This window comes from Miscanthus floridulus, chromosome 14 (genome assembly GCF_019320115.1).
Source record: "Miscanthus floridulus cultivar M001 chromosome 14, ASM1932011v1, whole genome shotgun sequence".
Lineage (NCBI taxonomy): Eukaryota > Viridiplantae > Streptophyta > Magnoliopsida > Poales > Poaceae > Miscanthus > Miscanthus floridulus.
In genome coordinates this window covers 24985545-25010137 of record NC_089593.1, presented here as the reverse complement: position 1 = coordinate 25010137, position 24593 = coordinate 24985545, and the positions used below count along the sequence as shown (strand labels likewise).

At 44.5% G+C, this 24593-nt stretch overlaps 3 protein-coding genes and 1 pseudogene across 4 annotated transcripts; all 4 read right to left on the bottom strand.

The window, feature by feature from the left end:
- Positions 1-4342: 4342 nt before the first annotated feature.
- Positions 4343-5032, bottom strand: LOC136503211 (uncharacterized). The gene has a single exon (XM_066498361.1). It carries the CDS (start codon positions 5030-5032, stop codon positions 4343-4345), a length of 690 nt encoding a protein of 229 aa, XP_066354458.1.
- A 2-nt stretch (positions 5033-5034) lies between these two features.
- LOC136503210 (uncharacterized) lies at positions 5035-6298 on the bottom strand. The gene is made up of 2 exons (XM_066498360.1): positions 6224-6298; positions 5035-6131 (listed from the first exon to the last, which is right to left on the bottom strand). The coding sequence occupies exon 2, from the start codon at positions 6127-6129 to the stop codon at positions 5035-5037; it is 1095 nt and encodes a 364-aa protein (XP_066354457.1). The 5' UTR covers positions 6130-6131; positions 6224-6298.
- A 1115-nt stretch (positions 6299-7413) lies between these two features.
- On the bottom strand, positions 7414-16629 carry LOC136505046 (uncharacterized). Of its 2 annotated transcripts, none has more exons than XM_066500126.1 (3): positions 16161-16629; positions 16021-16056; positions 7414-9342 (listed from the first exon to the last, which is right to left on the bottom strand). In XM_066500126.1, the coding sequence occupies exons 1-3, from the start codon at positions 16614-16616 to the stop codon at positions 9328-9330; spliced, it is 507 nt and encodes a 168-aa protein (XP_066356223.1). In that variant the 5' UTR covers positions 16617-16629; the 3' UTR covers positions 7414-9327. The 2 variants fall into 2 exon arrangements, with proteins under 2 accessions (XP_066356223.1, XP_066356222.1); XM_066500125.1 differs by having other exon boundaries at positions 16026-16056.
- On the bottom strand, positions 9970-14012 carry LOC136505044 (probable LRR receptor-like serine/threonine-protein kinase At3g47570; annotated as a pseudogene).
- Positions 16630-24593: the final 7964 nt, after the last annotated feature.

The window sequence follows — 24593 nt, the reverse complement described above, 5'->3', positions numbered from 1 at the left end:
GACGGTAACGACTTGGCTATGGTCTAGCACCGTAGTAAGAACTGGAATATAAAAGATGGTAAAATGGTTCTGATTGCTTACCACATTCTTGAAAGTAGCTCAGGTGCTTACTTAGAATGATTAGCTAAGTAACTAAAAATAACTGCTAAAAACTTCGAACATAAGGATGCACCATTAGTAATGCTTCCAGCAATGCAATAAATTAGCAAGCCAAATAAGCCGTGCATATCCTTGGAGTCTTTTATTTTCCTCCTGCCGGGTAAGTCTTGCTGAGTACAATTGAGTACTCAAGGTTTTATTCCCCCTGTTGCAGGTGACAGGTGGATAATAGAGCTGACACTTGTGTGTGGAAACCTCCTGATGGGCTCAGAGAGGATTCCTTTCACGCTAGGATCGTAGTGTTTGCTTATAACCCTCACTAAAGGTTTTATAAGAAAAGATGTAACATCTGCTAGCATATCTTGTAAATAAATGGCCACTATGTTAATGCTTCACCATGTCAGTAAATTAATCTTTGTTTCCACAGTAAATCTGATCATATGTTTATTCCCCACTACAAGATAAAATTTGTGAACCTGGAATGTATAAACTCGTTTACATGTAAAATATTTAATTTCCGCTATTGCATTCAACTTGTTTAAGTACTCTGATAAAGTGACATAAGAAATGGCTAAGAATGTTGTAAGCTTTATCCTCTCATTTATGATCCTAAGGGAAAAATGTAGATTTTTGAGTTCTCCCTTGGGGTGTGATCGATGGAACGGTATGATTTAGTGCACTCTCTTGGATGCTTGATGTCTAATGGAAGACAAGTACTCTTAGGAGGGCATTAGATTAGGCGGTTCTGCCACAGGGCGTCAGCCCTTAGGGGGGTGAATGTAACACCCCAGCCCATTTGTAGCCTATAGTCGTTGTGAAGTTGGCTCATGTAGCCCAAGTGGCACATGTGGAATTATTGTTGGTGGGTTTAGTACCACCTTGGAAGTTTAGGAGGGTGAATGCCAGCTTATAAGCCTTGTCGTTCCAAACGTAGCACCTCCGGGTTAACCCTTTTACACGAAGCGAGGACAAAAGTGTAAGAGGTCTGCTACGCGTATGCAGGCCCGTTCCACGTGCGAAGCTAGGCCATATAAGCAATTTTGGACGTGGGGTATTACAGGATCGATCGAATGTATGGATCACCGGGATCGCGTGGGAGATTGCCATCTTTCTAGGAAACGATCGCGCGGTGGAGGCCGGGATGCCGGTGCATGATGGACGGAATGACGGCGCGTAGGGGTGCGAGGAAATGACTCCTGGTATTGCCAGTTTTGGACGTGGGGTGCATGATGGACAGAATGATGGCGCGTGGGGGTGCGAGGGAATGACTCCTGGTATTGCAGGAGGAGGCTGACCGACGACGCCAGACAATTGTCGCACGAAAATGGTGTCCACCTTTTACTCTTTTTAGTTCTGATTCTGAGATCTGAGATGAGATGAGAAGAGATGAGAGATAAATAGTCCACCCAAGCTGCGGTGAAATATAAGGCGGTGAGTATAATGGCCATTCTTATAAGCTTCCTCCTCAATACCTAGGAAGAAGCCTTCCATCTGTAGCATAGGAGCGACTGTGGGTTCTGAAGGTGCCACAAGAATGCTCATGAAGATGAGGCCAAAACCAGGGCATGCTAGGAGCCACATCCGGGCACCTTCGTTATTTCAAGAATTGGCCGGTTGGTTGCTGGTCTGCTTTGTAGTTTTGGATGGTCATCGGGTTGTCCTTGACCCAGCAGAAAATGTATTTTAATCTGTTTCTTGTGAAAAAAATTAAGGTTTTGTTAGATATGTTCAATAAATGCTATGAAATTTTTTATAAATTTATTTTATATATTTTTTCTTGGTTGTATGTTATATACACGTGTTTGTATGCAAACTTTAGAGTTTCACTTGATTCACATAAAGTATATCTTTTTTTGTGAATGATGCGATGCCCCGTTTATTAAAGTCGTTTAAAAAGTTTATAGCAAGCATATCAGTGGCGAATCTAGGATTTTGTCTCAGGGTATGCCGCAAAAAAAATTTCATATATAATTCGGTAAATCTATTTCAGCATGTAGGACACGTGGACGCCTAAGAGGGGGGGTGAATTTGGCAACTTAAAAATCTAACTCTAAGCTATGGCCTCTTTTTCTACCTCTAGCAAAACCTATGCAAAAGATAATCTATCTAGATGTGCAACTACGGTTTTGCTAGTGTGTTGCTATCTCTACCGCAAATGATAATAATATGATCAATGTAAATGCGGAAGCTTAAAGAGCAAGGTAGAGATATGCAAACTCCCGTCGACGACTCCGGTATTTTTACCGAGGTATCGAGAAGCGCGCAAGCTTCCCCCTAGTCCTCGTTGGAGCCCCTCGCAAGGAATCCCTCGCAAGGGCCAAGCTCCCGGTCGGGTAACTCCGTGGATAGCCTCGGGCCTTCCCCACGCGCAAGTGGGTCTCCGATGTGCCTTTCGGCAAGCCTCTCCCGGATGCTCTCCGCCGTCTTCACTATCAAGCTTTCGGCCGAAACGCCGCGGGACTTGTTCCCTTCGGTACACGGTGGCGGCCGCACCACAAACACGGTTGGTGCGATCTCGCAAGACTTCAAGCCCCTCCGATGTACAACTCTTGTGCTCGCAAGCACGGGGTGGCAAGAGGTATGCAAACCTCACTAAACACTAGGCATACACCTAGAGCAAGCGCATAAGCGGTGGTCTAATCAACCTAAGCACTTCGCAAAGCACCTACGCTAATCACCTGATGAAACACTAAGCACTATGCAAGTGGAGATCACTAGAATGGTGTATCAACACCCTTGGTATGTTTCCTCAGCTCCACACTTGCCAAATGGCTGGTTGGGGGTTGTATTTATAAGCCCCACTGAGAAAGTAGCCGTTGGGGTCGAGCTCCCGCAATTCTGCTACTGACCGAACGCTGAATTGTCCTGACCGGACGCGTCCGGTCGTCCCGACCGTTGCAGCCGCGAACTACCGATCGGACGCTGCCAGCGTCCGGTCGCCTGCCATCGGACGCATCCGGTCGCAGTTTCGCGCGCCTGGAACCTCTCTGTACTCGATCGGACGCTGCGTTCCTACGTCCGGTCGGTTGCCGCCAGCGTCCGGTCCTTGCGTCCGGTCGCTTGTCTGCTGAGCCACCGGTCCAGCGTCCGGTCGCGCTTTCAGCGTCCGGTCCAGCGTCCGGTCGCCTCTGCGAGCTCGTTTCTTCGCGATCTTCCGTACGGCTTGGTTCCTATCTTCATACTTGGACTTTGCTTGATATCTTGGGTCTTTTCTTTTGCTCCTAAGGTCTTTCTTAAGATGTTGATCATCGGATCATCACGTCGCCTTCGTCCAAGTCATGTCTTGCACCCTATTGAACTACAAAATAAACACTTGCAAATTCATTAGTCCAATTTGGTTGTGTTGGTCATCAAACACCAAAATCCAAAGTAAATGGGCCAAGGGTCCATTTTCCTTACACAGCAATTCGATAATAATTATAAAATTGACAACATGATTCGGTATATATGCACTAAATAACACAATAAGGCTTAAATTCATAGATCAAGTTCAAACCATCCACTAAGTATAGTATAAATAGTTCAAAAGCCATATCAATAATTGAAATAAGGCATAAAAGAGAACCAGAGACTTACAATGTTATTTTTGTGACTATTTTATTCGACGCTTTCGAAGGGACATAAATGTATTGATTATATCATCTTCATCAACTTCAAAGAAAATATCCCGCTCAATGAAAGTGACTAGACAGTCATCTAGAAGACTATCTCCCATCTTATTTCTTAACTTTGTTTTCACAAAAACCATTGCAGAAAATACCCTTTCAACACTTGCCGTTGCCACAGGTAGAAGCAATACCAATTTGAGGAGCTCATAAACCATATCGTACACTTTGTGCCTCTTTGTTTCAACAAGCTTAACTGAGAGATCAACAATATTGTCTAGACCTTTGAAGCTATCATCATGTCTCATGTCATCAATATAATTATCTAGCTGCAACTCAAGTTTGAGCAAATTATTATTTGAGAACTCCTTTGGGTAGAACTCAGCTAGTCTACGTAGCTTCTGTGCATCAAAAGAAGCAAATGACTTGGAAGGACTGAAGGCCGACATACAAGACAACAACTCCATATTAATCTCATCAAACCGATTATCAAGTTCTTGACTTATTTGATCAATGACACCAATATATACTTCTCTTCTAAAGTGGTCATCATTGGTTTGCTTTTGGGCACGAGCTTTCCTTGCTGATTTTCCATAAGGAACATAATCACCATCCATAGCAGGAACTTCAACACCATGTTAATCGCAAAATGAAGTGACCTTCTCAAGAAAATTATCCCAACCATCAGACCTCAATTTTTGCATTCTTTTCTTTGCCACATTAACAAGTGATATTGCATTAAGAATATCTTGGTCCCTTCTTTGCAAACACTCAGATAACTCATTTGTATATCCAAGAATAATATACATTAAGTGTGCAAAGAAAACAAACTCAAAGTTCTCAAATGCTCCGGTCACAAAATGTATTTTGGTCCAATCATCCTTATATGCAGGATCATCCCCAAGATCAACTAGTACATCATGGATTGCTTCATACATAGTAATGATGCTGCATACAGTTTTGTAATGAGATCCCCATCGAGTATCTCCAGGCCTAGGCAAACCCATCTCTTGATGTAATCCAGTTCCAGATTCAATTTCACCACAGTCAAGTGCTTTCTTGACATTCTCAAGCCTAGCATTTCTAAGCATGTCATGACGCTTACAGGAAACTCCAACAATATTCAACAAGATAGCTATTTGATCAAAAAAAGTTTTGCAATTGGTATTTCCCTTGGCAACAGCAACAAGAACCAATTGGAGTTGATGAGCAAAACAATGAATATAATAAGCAGAAGATGATTCTTGCATGATCAATGTTTTCAACCCTTTAATATCTCCTTTCATGTTGCTAGCCCCATCATATCCTTGACCACGGATTTGAGTCATAGTCAAGCCATGACTAACAAGTAAAGCTTCAATTGCATCCTTAAGTGATAAAGAGGTAGTATCAGATGAACAACTCCAATAAAATGCTCACATGGCCTTCCCAATTTATCAACATAACGCAAGCAAAGAGCTAGTTGTTCTTTATGTGATATATCACTAGACTCATCAGCTAAAATTGCATAGGGCTCATCACCAAGTTCTTCAATTATTTTCTTTCTAGTTTCTAGGGCACAACAGTGAATAATTTGCTTTTGTATGTCTGGGCTAGTTAAGGTACAGTTACCTGGAGCATTGTCCAAAACATACTTCTTCACTTCTTCACTATTTCCGGCAAGAAATTTCAAAAGTTCAATGAAGTTCCCTCTGTTGCTAGATTCTTCACTTTCATCATGTCCACGAAACGCCAACCCTTGATGCAAAAGAAACTTGATACACCTCAGTGAATAAGTCAATCTTTTCTTATAAAGATGAAGATCCTCATCACTCCACTTCTCAATATTATAATCAATTGCAACCTTGGGATTTGTAAAGCCAATGTATCTCTCTTGAGCTGCAATATGTGCCTTAGAACCCATATGTTTGCGAAGTGCTTTCTCTCCTATATTCCAATTCTTCCGGCCATCAACAGTAAATGTGTCTGACCCAGTACCCTTCTTGAACAAATAGCATATGAAGCAAAACACAGCATCCTTCTTAATACTATACTCAAGCCAATCATTATTATACATCCAACAATAGTTGAATCCCCGATCCCTGTCTGAAATCTTTCTTTTTGGAAAATCATGTGCAAAAGGTTTGAATGGACCTTTAATAATATATGCTCTTCGAATTGCATCTTGATCATTAACAGGATATTTTAGAATAGGATGTCTTTCACCTGGATCATGTAGAAGACGATTGGTGTCATAAACTCGTGGCAGTGAAGACGGTTGTGGAGGTGGCATAGGATTTACAATTTCCTCAACTACTCTCTCATGAATCTGCTCTTCCACCACAGGTTCAATCGGATCAGGATTAGAAGTAGCAGTAGCTGCCGCAGCCTTCTTCTTTGCTTCATGCTTCTGAAAAAGAGATGCAATGTTCCCGTTTCTCTTCATAACTGCATAAATATTACAAAGAACACAATGCCAAATAATTAAATAAATTGCGCTTGCACGATTAAACTCTCAGATGCGATTATGGATCACTCACATGATATGAGTACTGGACAAAAGATCAATCAAGATCGACTCTGATGTTGAGAAAAATCCTCCACCTCGCCGCGTGATAGATGATTCTATAATTTTAGCGCTAAGCAATTAGCAATTAAAGTACACATGATTTTTTTAAAAGCCGACGAACAAAGATTAAATCTCACCAAAACAATTATGATCACAAATTCGCTAAGACGCCGCCTCGTCACGGTGACGACATCATCCGCTGCCTCCTGCTCCAGCCTCCAGGAGACGCGGCCCAGCCGCCCGACGGGAACAACCGAACAAGCAGGCGCAGCTGGGCCTGGGCGAGGGTGAGATCCGCACTTCCGCAGCTTGTGTGCCGCCGCCGAGGACGTGTTCATGCGGATGCGGCAGACCAACCTGTGGACCTGGACGCGACGTGCACTAATGTGAACGTCTTGTTAGCTTCTTTACTGCATGGGCCGCGTGGGTGCCTCAAGTGGGCTTTTTCGTGGTGCATGGCGTACTGGCGTGATGCATTCGGTAAGTTTTTTTTTCTTTTTTCTTTTATATAAATACAAATACAAATACGTATACAATATATAATAGTATATTCGTTCGTGCCGCAGGGTATGCCAGTGCATACCTGGCATACCCTGTGCCTCCGCCACAGAAGCATATACACCCAAAATATGCTTCCACTCAAATTTTTAATTTTTTAGGCCACTTTTAGGTGTTATTATAATTAATTAGTGCTAATCTGGACATTAAAAGGTTAAATTATCCTTGTAAACCGATTGATTTTTCATATATCTCCATGGCAAATGATTGACTAGACCATATGGTCTTAAATATATTTTTATGTAAGTTTTTGAATTTTATCAGGGTGCACGCAGTTTAATTTTGAATTTATTTTGACACAACAGAAGTTAATTTGAACTATGAAAAATAGTGTATCATTCCAAAAATTTCTAAAACACACGGACAGTTACATATAAGCTGTCTATTGCATGTGAAGAAATTTTTAGGGTATATAAAACAAAATTTTATACGATAATAACAAAAGCCTTAAAAATTAAATATACGTACCTTAATGAAAGAAAAATAGAAATTTTTCGTTAGGTTTTTGACCAAATAAGACCTTACAGAAAAGAGGTACAACATTTCTCCCACTAGCCAATATTAGCATCAAAATCTTCAAACACATTATAATATAGCCACCCCCACAAACATCTTTCTAGCGCCCGAATAGGGTCTCAAAGATGCAAGAGCATGTTGGAGCGGCGGACGTGTCACTGGGCTGCGAGCGGTGATGACCCAATGCCTCTGGGCTTCAGCGTGGCTATATCTTCATGAACATTCTTCTACTATCTCTCGTACACCACATCTTGACTACAGAGAGAAGATCTTTGTGGAGGGCTTTCTCCCGAAAGTGAGTTCCTCTCCCAGAGAGAGCACATATTGAGACTACCAGTAGTGAAGCGATGAGCTAGTGTCAATGGATTCATGTGAAACTGCAAGTAGGGGACCTTAACTGTTCGTGGGGTAAGGGATCTACATGTGCTGAATGGATGTTGTATAATCAGAAACAATGATGGTAGCTGAACGACCGCGTGGATAGTAAGTAAGAGCGTAATAGGTAGTTGGGTGGATTCCTATAACACCGTCAGGTTAAGGCTGTGTTTAGTTTACGAAATGAAAATTTTTTAATGACACATCGGATGTTTCAGGGATGTCGGAAGGGGTTTTCGGATACTAATAAAAAAAACTAATTACATAGCTCGTCTGGAAACTGCGAGACGAATTTATTAAGCCTAATTAATCCATCATTAGCGCATGCTAGTTACTCTAGCACTTATGGCTAATCATGGACTAATTAGTCTTAAAACATTCGTCTCGTGATTTCTAACCAAACTATATAATTAGTTTTTTTGTCTATATTTAATACTCCATGTATATACCATAAGATTCGACGTGATATTTTAGGGTAAAAATTTTTTAGAACTAAAGCCGGCCAAATCCAAAACCCGATAGTTGTGCCATTATGTCACTGCCAGGTGAAGTCATATCACTGCCCGCTGGACAATGATAGGTATCTTCACTGTTGGGTCTCTAGGGTCCCAATCATTTGCTGAATTCTAGCTGACCCGGCCCTTGTTTAGATACCATCAAATTCTAAGTTTTTTCACTCTCTCTTCATCACATTAATTTTTAGCCGCTTGTATGGAGTATTAAATGTAGATAAAAAAAATAACTAATTACACAGTTTAGTTGGAAATCACGAGATAAATCTTTTGAGCCTAGTTGATCTACGATTAGACAATATTTACCAAATAAGACGAAAATGGTACTATTCATCAGATTGAAAAAAAAGTTACAATCTAAACAAGGCCCCTACTGTGAAGCAGGATCACTGTTGGCTTCACTGTATGCGGCAATGATGAGGCGTCATGGATCGTCCGTTACTAGTGCAAGATACTACTATAATATTCTCTATGACCCTTATCAGATTGTATTACAACTTTCCTATGCCTCTCTTTTTATTACAGTGAACCAATACTACTATGGCATGCCATGTAGCTGTGTCTCACAAACGATCAAATATAGCAAAAAATTAGCGATACAAAAAGGTGCGATATACGAAGTTCATAACAGCGAGCAAGCACATAGTCACATCAGCAACTCTCAGGAGTACCAGTTCATATAAAGGCATTTCCAGCCTTCGGGCCTATTTATTTCTATAGAAACTCCTAAAATTCCTGTCACATCGAATGTTTGATATATATATGGAGTATTAAATATATACTAATTACGAAACTAATTGCACAACTTGCGATTAATTTGCAAGACGAATTTTTAAGTCTAATTAGTCCATGATTTGACAACGTGATGCTACAGTAAACATGTGTTAATGATGGATTAATTAGACTTAAAAATTTCGTCTCGCAAATTAGCCCCCATCTATATAATTGGTTTTGTAATTAATATATATTTAATGCTCCTTATTAGTATTTAAATATTCGATGCGACATTAATTTCAGGAGCGACTAAAGAACCCTCGCACCCTCTTGTTTGTGCTTGCCCATATTCAGGTTGCGGAGACAGGACCTCCGGGCTACAGCACCGTCCTTGATGACTTTAGAATCCATGCATCTATATGTAAGAGAAAAATTGAACTCAAAATTAAAACTCAATTCATTTCTAATTAATTCAGCGCCTTTTCTCCGGTCTAGCATCATCTTATTTGTTGCTTTTCTGGGTTACCACTGTGTCTATATTGGGGTTTGTTGTGGTACCTTCAAATGACTGTGAGCCGTTTATTTGATTACATGGGAGGGTTAGAATCATGTATTCCTTTCTAGGAGTAAAGTTTTATATGTAAAGATCCTTTTTAGATCTAATTGATGCATGCATGATCTATTAGACATGATGAATCTTTTTATTTTAGCAACTTTGGATATAACATAATTTAATTAGAATAAACTAATTATTTTTTGATGCACTTGTTACTTAGTAACGCAACATAACGTGCATATATATATATGCCCAACTTATATAAAACACTATGTGGGTATATAAAACTTTAAGATAGCTAAAATATGACCAGTTTTTAATTTTAACATAAAATATCATCAAGCTTTATACATGATGAAGCCGCTAAAAATTTATTTCTAGTACCCTGTTGTTATTGGTGTACAATTTTAACCTTATAATGTGATAGGTTTATACGCATCATGACATGAGAGTGATAGATGTCATTTTAGTTTAGCCATGGAAACAAAAAAAAAAGTACGTGACAACAATTGCACAAAAAGAAAGGGTACAGCCATGCGCAAGAACAAGGAAGGGGCTGCATGCCCACCCATGTATGATTAGAGGGATTTGAGAATAGTTTTCCTTTTTAATTAATTAATTAATTAATTTAAAAAATCTAAAAAATTAATGACTCAGATTTATTTGAAATATTACCTCTTAGGAAGTAAAAAAAAAACTCTACCGGTGAGGGAAGAACCGCCCTCACGGCAATGTTATAGGAAGAGACCGTATGACTCCGGTTGAGAAAACCCCCGAATCCTGGCACATACCTCGAAGGGCGAGTGCGCATGCACAGCGAGAGAATTTTTTTTTTATGGGTACCGGAAATTCTGCCGCACTGGGCCTTTGAACTCCGGTCGGCAGGCCTCACCTCCTGACCAGTCGAGCCGAAGCTCGCTCCCTACCTCTTAGGAAGTAAGAAGGATACCATAGCATTGCCCGTCCATATTATCCTTAGGTGCACGTATACAAGTGAGGCGATCATTCATTAGGATCATGTGCATCTTGTGTCGATTTGATATAATCCATTTTGATCTTCTTCAGTGTCATCACCACATTGCTCATTGTCGTTCTGTGTTCAGGCGACTCAGACGAGCAGAGCAAGCCCAACTGAAACACTGCCACAAGAAAGCCATCCAGGTTACTGGTACAAGAAGAGCCATCATGACCATGTATTAGGCCATCATCCACCACGTCAACAAGATGTCCGGGAAATGCTTGATGGACCCACTGCCTAATGCTCAATTCTCCTACGAACATACCATCTGTAGGCCTCTTCCCTGTGAACACTTCAAGGAGCATGATCCCATAGCTGAACACGTCGCTCATCCGTGATGCCTTTCCAAGAGAACCGTACTCTGCTCAAGAAATCACATGTATAAAAAGTTGTAGCACGAATAATCAACTATAAAAAAAATGAAGACACGATCGGCCAGACGATTAATTAACAAAAATGATTGGATAGAGTACAACAACAGCAACAAGTACCTGGTGCCATGTACCCAATTGTTCCAGGCATGCTTGCAGAGATCATGGAACTATCACCACCAAGCAGCAACCTTGCAATTCCAAAATCCGCCACATGTGCAGTCATGTCCTCATCAAATAGCACGTTGCTAGGCTTCAAATCGCAGTGTAGAACCACCTCACAGTGTTCATGGTGTAGATACTCCATTGCCATCGACACATCTAGCATGATGTTCAGCCTCTCGAGGAAGCCCAAAGGCATTCGTCCTTCAGAGTGTAGGAGCCCCTCTAAGCTCCCATTGGGCATGTACTGAAGCACCAGGGCCCTGAAGTCTAGGTTAGAACAAGTGTTGAGTATCTTTATCAGGTTGCGATGTCGAGCCATTCGAAGCACACGGCACTCGGCATCGAAGCTTGTAATGGCTTGATCCAAATGCATGTGTATAACTTTTACGGCAACTACCAAACCATCACTCAGCTGGCCCTTATAAACTTTCCCAAAGCTTCCAGAGCCCAACATGTTGCCATCACTGAAATTTTCAGTGGCACGAACCAGCTCATGGTAGGAGACTAACGGATGGTCATTGATCATGACGTCAGCCTATACCAGCAGAACTCCCTTGACGATACTTCCTGGCTTTCTTGGTCACCATTACACATAGGCAGGAAGCGAGAGCTCCAACAGCTATGACAATTGCAATAGGAAGCAAATATTTTCGCAAGTGGCGATTGTGTCTGGGAGATTCGGTTCGGCATGGTGGAAACCCTAAGCGTGAAGCGCCGCCACATAGTTCGGAGTTCCCCACCAAGGACTCTAGTGTGATGTTTGAGAATACACCACTTTCTGGTATATGACCTTGCAGCTTATTGTAGGACAAATTTAAGCTAGAGAGGATGGAAAAATTGGCCAAGTACTCCGGGATTGTGCCAGAAATGTTGTTATGGGATAGGTCCAGAGTATCTAAGTTGATTAGTTTGTTGAATGAGTTCGGAATCGTGTCATTGAATGAATTGACTGATAGGTTCAAGTACGTTATCATCTGAATTTTCCCTATTGAATCTGGGAGACTTCCCCCAAAGCGATTGATTGAGAGATCAATAGCATCAATCTGCTTCAAATAGCCTATATCAACTGGTAATATACCACTCAACAAGTTTTGAGATAGATCTAGCTGGAGGAGGCTATCAAGATGGAATAAGCTCAGCGGTACAGTCGATGTTAACTGGTTATCAGATGAGACTAGGTACTCTAACTTGGTGAGGTTACCAATGTCCTTGGGCATGGAGCCAGAGAATTGGTTGCTTTGAAGGTATAACATCACTAAGTTAGCTAGCATTCCGATATTTGAGGGGATGGAGCCAGAGAATCTATTCCCACTTAGTTGGAGCAATTGGAGACTATTTATTGTCATGATTGGATCTGGAATGGAACTATGGAATCGATTACCCGAAAGATCTAGATCAAGCAAAGAAGTTAAATTCGAAATGGCAGCTGGAAGCTCACCAGTTAACTTGTTGTCACGTGCAATGAAGTATTGCAACTTGGTTGATAGGTTCCCCACGTAACCTGGAAGGCTCCCGGTGAAATAGTTCCACTGAATTTCAAGGTCCAACAGATTTCTGCAGTTGGAAAGAGCAGACAAGAACTCTAGATCCCCCTGCAGGCGGTTAAATGCGAGAATGAGGGTCGTCAAAGAGTTCATGTCACCCATGGTTGCTGGTACTGATCCAGCCAACCGGTTCCCGTCCAAAAGCAGGAGTGCTAATCCAGACATGTTACCGACGGAAGCAGGGATAGGACCTGTCAGCCGGTTGTCGGAGAGATGCAGCTCGTAGAGCTGGCTCAGTTGTCCTAGCCCCTGTGGGATGGATCCTGTTAGGTTGCACAGCGCGAGGTCAAGGAAAGCTAGCATGGTGAGGTTGCCAAGTGCAGCAGGGATTGGACCAGCAACGAGGCGATTAGAGCCGAAAGAGATGATTTGGAGATCCGTCAGCTCGCCCAGCCATGGTGGTATGACATCCTCGAACAAATTTTCAGGTACTGCAAGAGCTTGAAGGTACCGACACGCTGCTAGTCCAGTTGGAATTTTACCAGTGAAACTATTAGACGCGACAGAGAACCACTGCAGAAGTGGCAGGTTGAAGCTTTGGTTGCCCGGGATTGGTCCGGTCAAGCCGTTTAAGGCTAGAGCAACAAGACTCAGTGTAGAAATGTTGTAGATTCCTGGTGGCACCGGCCCCGTAAGATTGTTCACTTGCAGGTTCAGGTATTGGAGCATTGGTAAGGAACCGATGCAACCAGGTATCGGCCCTGAAAGGCTGTTGTTGCCGATGTTGATATAAGTTAGCAAATTTGTGTTGTTGAATAGATGAACCGGAATTGGGCCTGTGAGACCATTCCGGCGGAGATTGATGCTGCCAAGGCTGTGCAGCCCCTGCAGCTCCGTCGGAATCGGACCGGATAGCTGGTTGAACTCGAGATCGAGAATTTGGAGCCTCGTGAGGTTGCCTACGGCGGCCGGGATGCCACCTGACAGGGCATTGTAGCCAAGATCAAGGAGCTTGAGGCGACGCAGCCTTCCAATCTCGTCCGGGATTGCGCCAGCGAGGCTGTTGTTGGTGAGGTTGAGCACGGAGAGGAAAGAGAGGTTACCGAGGTGAGGGCTGAGCGCTCCCTGGAGGGCAACACCCGGCAACTCCACGGCGGTCACGCGCCGCCGGCGCCTGCTGCACGAGACGCCAACCCAGTAGCAGAACGGCGTGCCGGTGGTCCAGTTCCTGCCAAGGACGTCGAGAGGATCCAAGAGCTGGGCCTTGAAAGCCAGCAGCGCAGCGAGGTCAGAGTTGCTCCCGCTCAGATGACCTGGAGATGGAGATGCAGCACCACCATGCACGGCCGCCAAGGCGATCAACAGAACGACGGATATGCAAGCTGGAAACCCAAGCGCCATGGTTTTGGGACTTCAGTTCTGGCCTGGTGGTTTCAACGCCGAAGACTGCCGATCAACCAGAGTAGTTGTAGCTACTGTGGTGTGCATTGGCCACGCCCAAGGCAAACACGGAGAACCTGTGGTCTCGAAGGGTGCTTGGTTGCCGGTCACAACACGCCACACCTGTGGTCTCAAAGGTGCTTAGTTGCCGGTCACAACACGCCACACCTGTGGGCCATGTTTAGATTGTAAAAAATTTCAATCCGATAAATAGTAGTATTTTTGTCTTATTTGGTAAATATTGTCCAATCGTGGACCAACTAAGCTCAAAATATTCATATCGTGATTTCGAACTAAACTGTGCAATTAGTTATTTTTTTTTACCTACGTTTAATGCTCCATGCAAGCGGCTAAAAATTGATGTGATGGAGAGAGAGTGAAAAAACTTGGAATTTGGAGGTGATCTAAACAAGGCCGTGGTCTCAAAGGTGCTTGGGCTATGTTTAGTTGCTTCTAATTCTTGAATTTGGCACTATGCAAAAAGAAGATTCTCCGTCACATCAAACTTGTAGTACATGCATGGAGTACTAAATGTTGATGAAATCAAAAACTAATTATACAGTTTGGTTGAACTTTGCGAGACAAATGTTTTGAGCCTAATTAGTCAACGATTAAAAAATTATTACCAAATAAAAACAAAATGCTAGTGTAGCTACAGTAGCGCTAGGAAATCCGGCGGCGCCGATTCGATGGCCAACTAAGGCCTCGTTTAGTTCGTGGCAAAGTTGGCGTTTGTACAGTGCTTGATGTGACGGCGAACACTGTAGCACTTTTGTTTGTATTTGTGAATTATTGTCCAAACATTGACTAATTAGGCTCAAAAGATTCGTATCGTAAAGTTCAACCAAACTGTGCAATTAGTTTTTGATTGCATCTACATTTAGTACTCCATGCATGTACCGCAAGTTTGATGTGACGGAGAATCTTCTTTTTGCATAGTGTCAAAGTTGGGAGTTTTGGAGTAACTAAACATGGCCTAAACATGGCCGGTTGCCGGTCACAACACGCCACGCCATGAAGTCTGGCAGTCACAGATATCGAACTGACTGTTTGGTTGCCGGTCACAACACGCCACGCCATGATTGTAGGCAGTCACAGATATTCTAGTGCAAAATCGGATGGAATCTCGCCAGAGTGTGGCGGCCATTTTTTTGCGCCACAACTGCAGCGTGGCGTGCACGGGTGGGGCTAACCAAACAGCCCCTCAATCAACATATACTCCCTCTGTCCCTTAAAGAGAGTCGTTCGGGCTTGTGGGGGGAGTACCAAAGAAGGGTGAAAATAACCTGTATACCTCTATATAGCTATACACACAATCGTTACTGCGCTCCACCTTCAAGCCTGCTGGTTGGGTGGGCTAGTGGTGAATGGTGAAGCAGAGCAACAGACTAGCTAGCTGAGTTGTGGCAGGATAGGTGCAGGACCTACGAAGACAGGCTACCACTCTCCCAGCGACACTCTTTGCGGGACATTGCTTGAGCGCTAAAACGACCAACAAAAAGGGACGGAGGGAGTACGGAGTACGCATTAATGCACTGAAGAAGTAAGGCCGTGTTTGGCCGGGCTCCACCCGCGGTGCTCCGTCGTGGGAGCTACAGCCGGAACAGCGAAGCCACAAATCTAGGCTCCGCCTCCGTACGTGCAAAAAGGCTTTAGCTCCTCTGCCTTACGAGCAGAAGCGGCTCCAACGGTCAGCGCGTTTGGTGTGGCTCCTCAGCCGGAGCTACCACGAAGCCGGAGCTGGAGCCTGGCCAAACACGGCCTAAAACTCCCACCCACCACTAACGCGTTAATAGGGTGATAGCTCTATCCCAATGCAAGTTTGTACAAGTAGTTTTCGTGAAAAAGAAATTTAATGCACTATTGTATGCAACACAAACAAACAAGGATCAACTGTGCTAAACATTATGTAGCCTTTCTTGATGCACAATATTTAAATTCAAAGTAAAGTAGGTAGCATTTTCCATTTTATCATTTTTCTACAAGTTTTTATAATTTTTCAAACATTCAGCCGATTTAAAACATAAAACAAAATCAATAAGCCTAATAGGACAAACACTTTACGCTGCAGCCCCTGGACTTTTCTTGAATCAACCTGCAGTACAAAGAACATTATTCGACACTATTCATTTGAGTCACATTTTTCGCAACAAGCCCCCTGATAAAGCTTCTATTCTCTTTTCCGGTGCTTCTCCTCACCTTGAAGCAGAGCAGATGGCAAGGGAGCGTCGGGGCGCGGCGATTTGGCGCAGCAGGCCGCCGGTGACGGAGAGGGCGGTGCGCAACGGCCCCGGCTGCATGGGTGGGCGGCGGCAGGTATGCCGGGCGCGACCGGTGCGGGTCTGGCCACATGCAGTCGCGGCCGGTAGGAGCGCGCGGGAGATGGCTGCCGAGGCGAGAGCGAGCGTGGGAGACGGCCGGCTCGAGCAAGAGCGAGAGTGGGAGATGGCGGCCAAGGCGAGAGCGAGCGTGGGAGACGGCCGGCTCGAGCGAGAGCGAGCGCGGGCAAGGGGTCGGGGCGTGGACGGGAGCAGGGTTGAGGGCGCGCGGGAAGGATGGCGACGGCCATGAGGAGGAAGGCACACGGGACCGCGAAGGCTCGATGTAAACTATTTCGCTCTTCCCCATCGCGGATGACTGTGGTTTCTTGCGCATCGATGGAAGCGTAGTCTATCTTAGACTCGATTTCTTGAGTTTTGGCTCTCTTTCTTCAATAAATATAGTGCCAGTAAAATGCAATAAATAGAAGGGTAATAAAAGGTCATAGAAACCATGATAGTCTGTATTGGGAGTGCCCTAAGAACAGTCCCAATGAAGAGTTTCTAGAGCAGTTTTCAATGGAAAGATATTCAATTTTAGTCTCAATATCTCTAATGCATAGTTTTCTATAGTAATTTCTATGGAGAATAACATTTAACGAACATCAACATGTATTAAAACTGAGGGCAGTCAGATGTGGCAAGCAATCATAGGAGACCATACTGCCACATCTCTATCACGTTCATATGTGGTGTGGTTCTTCTTCTCCCTCTAGCATGCTCATCTAGCCTATAGGTGAATGTCGTGCGGCGTGACACATGGATCCAACCTCATGCAGAGGCACCATGCAACGCGAGTGGCTCCATCGGCCTGTGCGGTGGCTCCGAGCTCCAGCGACTTGCACGATGAGGCTGAGGCAAGCGGCGGCCCACGCCTTCAGGCAAGCGGGGACTCCAGGGACCTGCTTTGTGAAGGCAAGCGGCGGCTACGGTGGCTAGCATCACTTAGTTTTTCATTGATGAGGCGGCAACATGCCTATGTAGAGGCAGTTTTCCAAGCCACCTCTGGAAATAAATTTGTAAAGGCGGCTGGGAACAATATCTCCCTCTATAAATCTATTTTCAGAAGTGGCTGGTAAACCACAGCCACCTTTACACCATTGCAGAGACAGAGACCATTCCAGACAGACAGACACCATTATATTGCAGAGACATATAAGCATAGATAATAGATGGGATTAGCTGCCATCTACAAGTAGTTCCATATAAACAGTTAAAGATGGCATGATCCAGCTGCCATCTATAAGTTCAAGTCATTTCCAGCCACTACTTCATAAGTTCAAGTCACTTCCGCCACTACTTTAACGTCATACAGGCAAAAGAACGACCAAACATACAACAACCATATGATCACTTCATTTCTTGGAAGGGGCCCGGCCTTCTTGTCTTTGCACAACTTCTTCTCTGCCTCCTAGTCCTTAGCGATCTGATTGTATAATTTGTTGAACCGTTGACCCGCTCGGCACTTCATCTCCTTGCAGCTCTGGTCAAAAAGGTCATTGATGTCGTCCCTCTCAAGCATGAGCCTCTAGCGGACATCGCGCAACCCATCGTCGACCTCTTCATCGGAATCCTCCTCTTTGGAATCCTCCTCTTCAAAACCATCAGAACTATCGTCTTCATACTCCTCAGATTCCTCCTCTTCCTCGCTCTCAATCAGTACCCTCCATTAGAAAAAGAAATGGCCAAAAACATATTCAAGAAGTAATTAGGCTCAGTTGAATACAACAGTCCAAGCAGGTACATACACTTGAGCATATCAGCTGACAACTAATCTAATGCTAACTTTCAGCTAATCTAATGTCTCAGATACATACAAAGAGCAAACTAATTGAAGGCAGAATAAGAATATGGCCTCAGATAAATACAAAGAGCAAATTGATTGAAGGCACACATACATGGAAGTCAACAGTCAAGTGCTTCCACTAGGGTAGACATCATTGGCAAAGGGGAAGAAAATGTGGCCTCAAATTATGAAATTGAGTAAAGTGTTCATATTTCTTTCCTACATTCATTGATGGCACTAGAGCGTGGACACTAAAACTGGCAAAGGAAGAACAGATGGAAGATCAATAAAAATAAAAACAGAATTAAAACTATCGGTTTAGCCAAGATTATACTCATCTATCTAAATTCACAGGCACCTTACAAAGATCCTAATTAAGCAACTAAGGTGCAGGTGCCGGGCTAGCTAAAGCTCACCTAATTAATTTTAGAAGCAATGTCACACAAACCTATGCAACTAGTACTTCAAGCAATGGAGGATTTTCTACACAAACTAGTACGCAAAAGCACAAAGTCTAAGCTCACTAGCAATGCTCAATAACAAGGCTACTCAAGATAAATTAGAGAGCTCAAAGTACTTAGCTACACAAACTAAATAAAGTAACTAACAAGGCTACTCAAGCCAATTAGTTACGCAAGGGGACTACTTCTATGCTACACAAGCAAGGAAGGTAACGAGTAAGCTACACAGCTAACTAATTACAAGAGCAACTACACAAGCATAATATATAAATAAGTAAGTATAAGCTTTGTGTAAGGGGAATGCAAACCAACAGGAAGAACAATATTGACACCATGATTTTTATCTCGGGGTTCACTTGTTTGCCAACAAGTTAGTCTCCGTTGTGTTGGCCGTTCACTTGGAGGTTCGGTGAGCTAATTGGTGTTCACAAGCCTAGCCCAACACTTGAACGCCGCAAGAACCTCCACAAGATGAGGGCACTCAATGACACGCTCTAATAGGGTTGCTCTTCGCGGCTTCCACGGGGCGAGCACAATACCCCTCACAATCACTTCTTCGGAGCTCCGCACAATCTTCTTGCGGGCTATATGACGGAGACCTCGCCACCAAGCCATCTAGGAGTTGGCAACCTCCAAGAGTAACCAAAAGGTCCTTGTTTGGTTTTGGTAATTGAGTGATAACTTAGGTGGACTATTAGAGATACACATGTGATTAGTCCATAGGTATACTTGTGTGAGCAACTCATGCCATGATGGTGAAGATGTCTTGGATTTGTTGCAAGGCTCACACATGTGATGAAGGAGCTCATTGCATATGAGACATGACATTGAGTCATGTGAATAAGGTGAAGCTTGAGCAAGACTTGGCGTCAATGGATGAAGGCAACGGTGAAAAGCAAGTGAGTTCAAGATCGATGAACCAACAAGGTGTGAGACATAGTCCTTTGGTACCCTGCAAGGAAGGGAGAAGATCTAATCCGACTAGTAATTTCTCACATGTAATTCTAGTAACATTGTTACACTGTAATCCTACTAGGTTTCCTACATTGTAACCGACTAGCAGACTTGCCACCTGGACTATATAAAGCAGGGCAAGGCTCACTAGATCGGCAGAGGAACAGACCCAACGGTCTAAACTCCAAGCGCAGGACGCAATATACTATTCACCCCGGACTAGACGTAGGACGCTATTCCGGTGGACCAAACAAGTATAAATCGTTGTCTTTACGTTTACCGTCGAGTTCTACATACGCCAAAGCCCACCAACCATCGTTACGGGTAACCCCGTGATAAGTTATCGGTCATTAAACACCGACAACTAACACGTCAGATAGAGGCTTTCGGCGCAATTGCGATCGAGAGCTCGATGGACCCTAAAATCAACACCATGTTCTCGGCAAATCGACGTCGATTCAGCGTCATGAGGTGGCATCCCTGGCGTCGCACGAGGTTGACCTTCAGCACGATAGAGTTTGATGTCTCGAGGCGGCAAGCGGCAAGCGACGACTTCATCCGAGAGGGCCCCGCATTGTATCGACACGCGGGCTGTCGACGAGGCTGCCTCGGCTGCCGCTGCCTTCTCTAAACGGCGTTCGCACCACACGCATGACAAAGTGTACATGAGGGGCCAATGCGCACCTACCAGCGGGGACACGGACAACACAGGCCAAGGTCCAACTCTTCATCCATCTCGGCCTCATGCTATTCCACGCGTCGTGTCGATTCCCAGGCCTCGGCGGAGTCGCTACGCAGTACACATGGGAGTCCTACTTCTACGAATTCGACTTTAAGACTGCTAGCTGGAGTTCATCACCTCGTCGCGAAGCCCTAGCTAAACATCATCAGCAGGCCCACGAATGGGATGATCGTTCCATGTTCCATCTAAATATTGAAGGAGTACGTACGCATCACGCATCATACACGCGTATGGAACAGATCCACATGCCAGATACAGGCCACCAGCCCACCAGCGCGAGTTCTCGAGTTCGGTTCAAACACAACATGTGTGACGACATTAAAACTGCCCAGATCAAATCTGATCACGATGAACGGGGGCATGCAACGTCGAGGCCATGCAAGCCTCGATGTTGCACGTATTCTTGCATAACCGGCTCCTACACAAGATCAACTCTGTTCGGTGCTGACTACTAGCCGCATCAGTACCTGGCTAACAAGATCCCGGCCGAGCATCCAACTCAGATACGTCCTCATGAAGTATCCGACTCTGCCGTCCAAGCCGGAAGCAAGCTGTCGGACTGCATCTAGCTGTCCGACTGCATCAAGTTGTCCGACTCAATCGAGCTGCAAGCGAGCCATCCAGCCCACATCCATCTACTCGGATACGACAGCTCACGTGATGATATGAAGTGGATCATATCATTTGTGATATGGTTGGTGCATGTATTGCATCAACAATAGAGTAGATGAAATTGAATGCGCAAGGCAAATGTATATTTATAGGGCATTTCATTTCACCGGTCAAATGTTGTGCAGAGAAGTGCATGACAGGGTTTAGGATAGATAGCCATACTATCAAGAAGGGCAAACTTATTTGCATATCAGTCATCTAGTGCCACTCGAGTGATCTAACTTTGCATCGTTGCTAGGATCGAGTGACGTGGTGAATTGAGTGACTAATCGTTTGAAAAATGATTGTGAAAATGCAAACACACTTACACAAAATGGTGATCACATGGTGGTGTTAGCACATTTGTAAAGGTGATGAAAAAGGAGAAGAAAAGTGCAAGTTTGGGTTGTCCAAGGATCAGACAACGTAACTAAACTTACAACCAACGCGCAGCCTTTACTGTGGGGTGGCCCGACCCTTTCTGGTGTGCACAGCCCCCTAGTGCGGTGGCACCGCCACCCCTTGCAAGGTGCACCACCACCCTTTGCAATGTGCCCCAATTAGCAGCACCACCCTTTCGTATTTTTGGCATCACTTTTAGCTCCGAACTCCGATTTCCATGATCTAGGACTTTTCGGAAAGCTAACGAATAGCTCTATAGCCTTGAAGTGGTGGAATTCAGGTTTGAGAAGAAGTGGGCACCACCACCCCCTATCCGATGGCACCGCCCTATTTTTCTAGAGAGGACCGAAAACTCATTTTGGGTGCTGCGGGGGCACCGCCACCCCTAGGGCGGTGCACCGCCCCCTGCTGTCCGGTGCCACTTTGCTCAACGGCTAGTTCAAACTAGCCATTGCAATTCGACCGTTGGGGCGCCGCCACCCTATGTCTGGTGCCGGCACATTGCTGTCGGGTGACCTCGCAGAAAAGTGATTCTTGGCTCCAATGGCTCTATTTGGCTTGGGGGGCTATAAATAGAGGTGCAACTCGGTCTTGGGTTGGTTGTTGAGCACCCTTAAGCCTTGGTAGCTTGTGTAGGTGTGCTTGGGAGCCCTCTAACACACATGCGATCGACACAACGGGGACTAACTTGGTGGCAACCAAGTGAACCTAGGGATAAGAATCGCCGTGTCAACCTTGCTCATCCGGTTGGTTTGCAATTCCCCAACACAAACTTGTATTTACTTTTTCATATATTATGCTTGTATAGTTGCTCTTGTAATTAGTTAGCTTGTGTAGCTTGCTAGTTACCTTGTTGCTTGTGTAGCATAGAAGTAGCTATCTTGTGTGACTAATTGGCTTTAGTAGCCTTGTTAGTCATATTGCTTAGTTTGTGTAGAGCTCTCTAATTTGACTTGAGTAGCCTTGTTATTGAGCATTGCTAGTGAGCTTAGGAGCTTTGTGTTTTTACATACTAGCATGTGTAGAAGCTCCCCCATTGCTTGAAGTACTAGTTGCATAGGTTTCTGTGACCTTGCTACTAGAATTGATTAGGTGAGCTCTAACTAGCACGGCACCTTAGTTGCTTAGTTGGGATCTTTTATAAGGTGCTTGAGAACTTAGATAAAGGAGTGTAGTGTTTGGCTAGATCAATAGTTTTAATTCTGCATTTGTTTCAGTTAGCCGACGCGATTATTTTTAGAAAGAATTATTCGCCCCCCTCCCTCTAGCCCGCCATCTCGACCCTATAGTAACAAGCACCACCGGCTTTCAATTCAATAACCTAGCGCCACTCGATGCAATCCCACAATGCAAGGCACTAGAATCACTCACTCGCAATCGAATCAAGCTCTTGGAAGCACAAGTGAGTTAGAGGGCTCTCAAACCAAGCACACATGGGGGTGGTGCCCCAACGGTCAAATTCCAACAGTTAGAAGGGTCACCGGACAGGGTGGCGGTGACACCAGCGGTGCCGCGGCGGTGACTGAACATGTTTTCTCCCTCCTCTCTAGAAATTGAGGGCGGCGCCACCGGACAGGTGGCGGTGCCCATGGTGGTGCCCAACACCGAGACCCCTAGCCTCAGGAATATAAAGCGGCGGTGCCCTAGCGGTGGCACTGGATAGGGTAGGGAGGTGCACAACCCCTGTCACGGCGGTGTACACCAGTTAGGGCGGTGCCCTCCTTGACCCAAGGCTGCGTGTTAGTTCCTCTTTTGGGTGATTTTCCAACCCACGGTCAACCCAAACTCCTCTCCACAAGCGATGCTAACTCTCAAGATGTTTTCTCGAAACATGTTAGAGTCAAGTTAGCATTTCCAAAAACATTTTCCATAAATATTTTTTGCTTGCTCTCATTTTCACCACGGCACTCGATCTTAGCAACAATTGTTGGTATTTCTTATGCTCATGTAGAATATTCTGCAAGCACACAGAATACCATTGTACCATTTCACCCAAGAGTATTTCAGGGTATCGTATTTATCCATAGGGAAACAATGGTTAAAGAAGGTGATAGTTAACCATCATGTATCTACTAACTAGTATATCGACTAGACTAAAGTAGGGGTTAGTGATATACGATAAGAGTTATGGGTCATGACACACATAGGAAAATTTCATGGTAATATAGTGGAGCAAACAAGCTAAGTTGAGAGGACAACAAGTGAGTACAAGGTTCCTACACACTTCTCTATTACTATGATTCTATTCTAGAACAGGCCAGGGGGGTAACTAAGCAATGGGTAAAACATAGCGATCACACACAATAACAATTTGGGACATCAGAACACTAGCCACAGACAAGGATGAGAAAGGGGCTAGAAACACCAACAACGTACTATAAACACCAACTACGGTCCTACAAACACCAACCCTAACGTGGTGGACTACATCGGCCGTCAGGGCTATCACCACCTAGGACTACCACAACTATCCATGGGGTTGGGTGCAAACTCAGGTAACCTATAGTCTATACACCATGTCTATACTATCGATTACTACTCTAGTCACATACTATAACTAGAGCACTCGATGCGAGCGGAGATCCCATGCTAAGGTGTAATACAACTATACTAACCATACTTAGCTAAACAACTTAGGCATGAACTAGATCAACATGAAAAGTATATAGAGAAGATAACTATATTAAAGCATGAGTGTTACAAAGGAAAGATACAAAAACATACTAGACCTCCGAGGACTCCTCTAGAACCCAAACATAGCTCAACTCTCCCTAACTGCCAACTCACTATTCTACTTCTACATCTTGAAAGTAGAGAGAGCTTCTCTTGTGGTGTGTGTTGCAAGTGAGGAGTGGGGGTCCTATTTATAGCTTGAGGAGTAGGGGCTACTCCACCGCCATGTCATCGATCCATGGGAGAGCACCTCCACACCCTTGGATGAAACTGACCTCAAACCACCATAAATCAACGCACCACATTGCTCCAAACTGTTCTTGTTTACATGTCTGAGAGTTTGAGGCGGTTTGGTGAACTTGGGTCATCGCCCGACACCCTTGAGCCATCACCCGACGTCCCCTGGGGTGGACAGGGCTTCCCTTGGGCTCCTGGTGGAGTGTGGAGGCCCCTGACCAAGTTTGGTGGCCATTGGATAAGGGGCCCATGTCGTACGACGCCATAGGGGGTCACCTAACGTCTATGTGTGTCCAAACCAGCCTAGCCCATCTTGCGATCTTCCAGAAGGCATAACTTTGTCGTCCGGACTTCGAATTGGGTGAACCAAAACTCGATTTCGTGTATCTCGATGAGATCTTTGACAAG

Coding starts and splice junctions, on each gene's coding strand:
- LOC136503210 (XM_066498360.1), bottom strand. CDS start 6,129: ATGAAGAGAAACGGGAACATTGCATCTCTTTTTCAGAAGCATGAAGCA.
- LOC136503211 (XM_066498361.1), bottom strand. CDS start 5,032: ATGACTCAAATCCGTGGTCAAGGATATGATGGGGCTAGCAACATGAAA.
- LOC136505046 (XM_066500125.1), bottom strand. CDS start 16,616: ATGCGCAAGAAACCACAGTCATCCGCGATGGGGAAGAGCGAAATAGTT. Junction 16,057..16,160: donor GCCATCTGCTCTGCTTCAAG/GTGAGGAGAAGC, acceptor TTTGTACTGCAG/GTTGATTCAAGAAAAGTCCA. Junction 9,343..16,025: donor AAAAGTCCAGGGGCTGCAGC/GTAAAGTGTTTG, acceptor TCTTACATATAG/ATGCATGGATTCTAAAGTCA.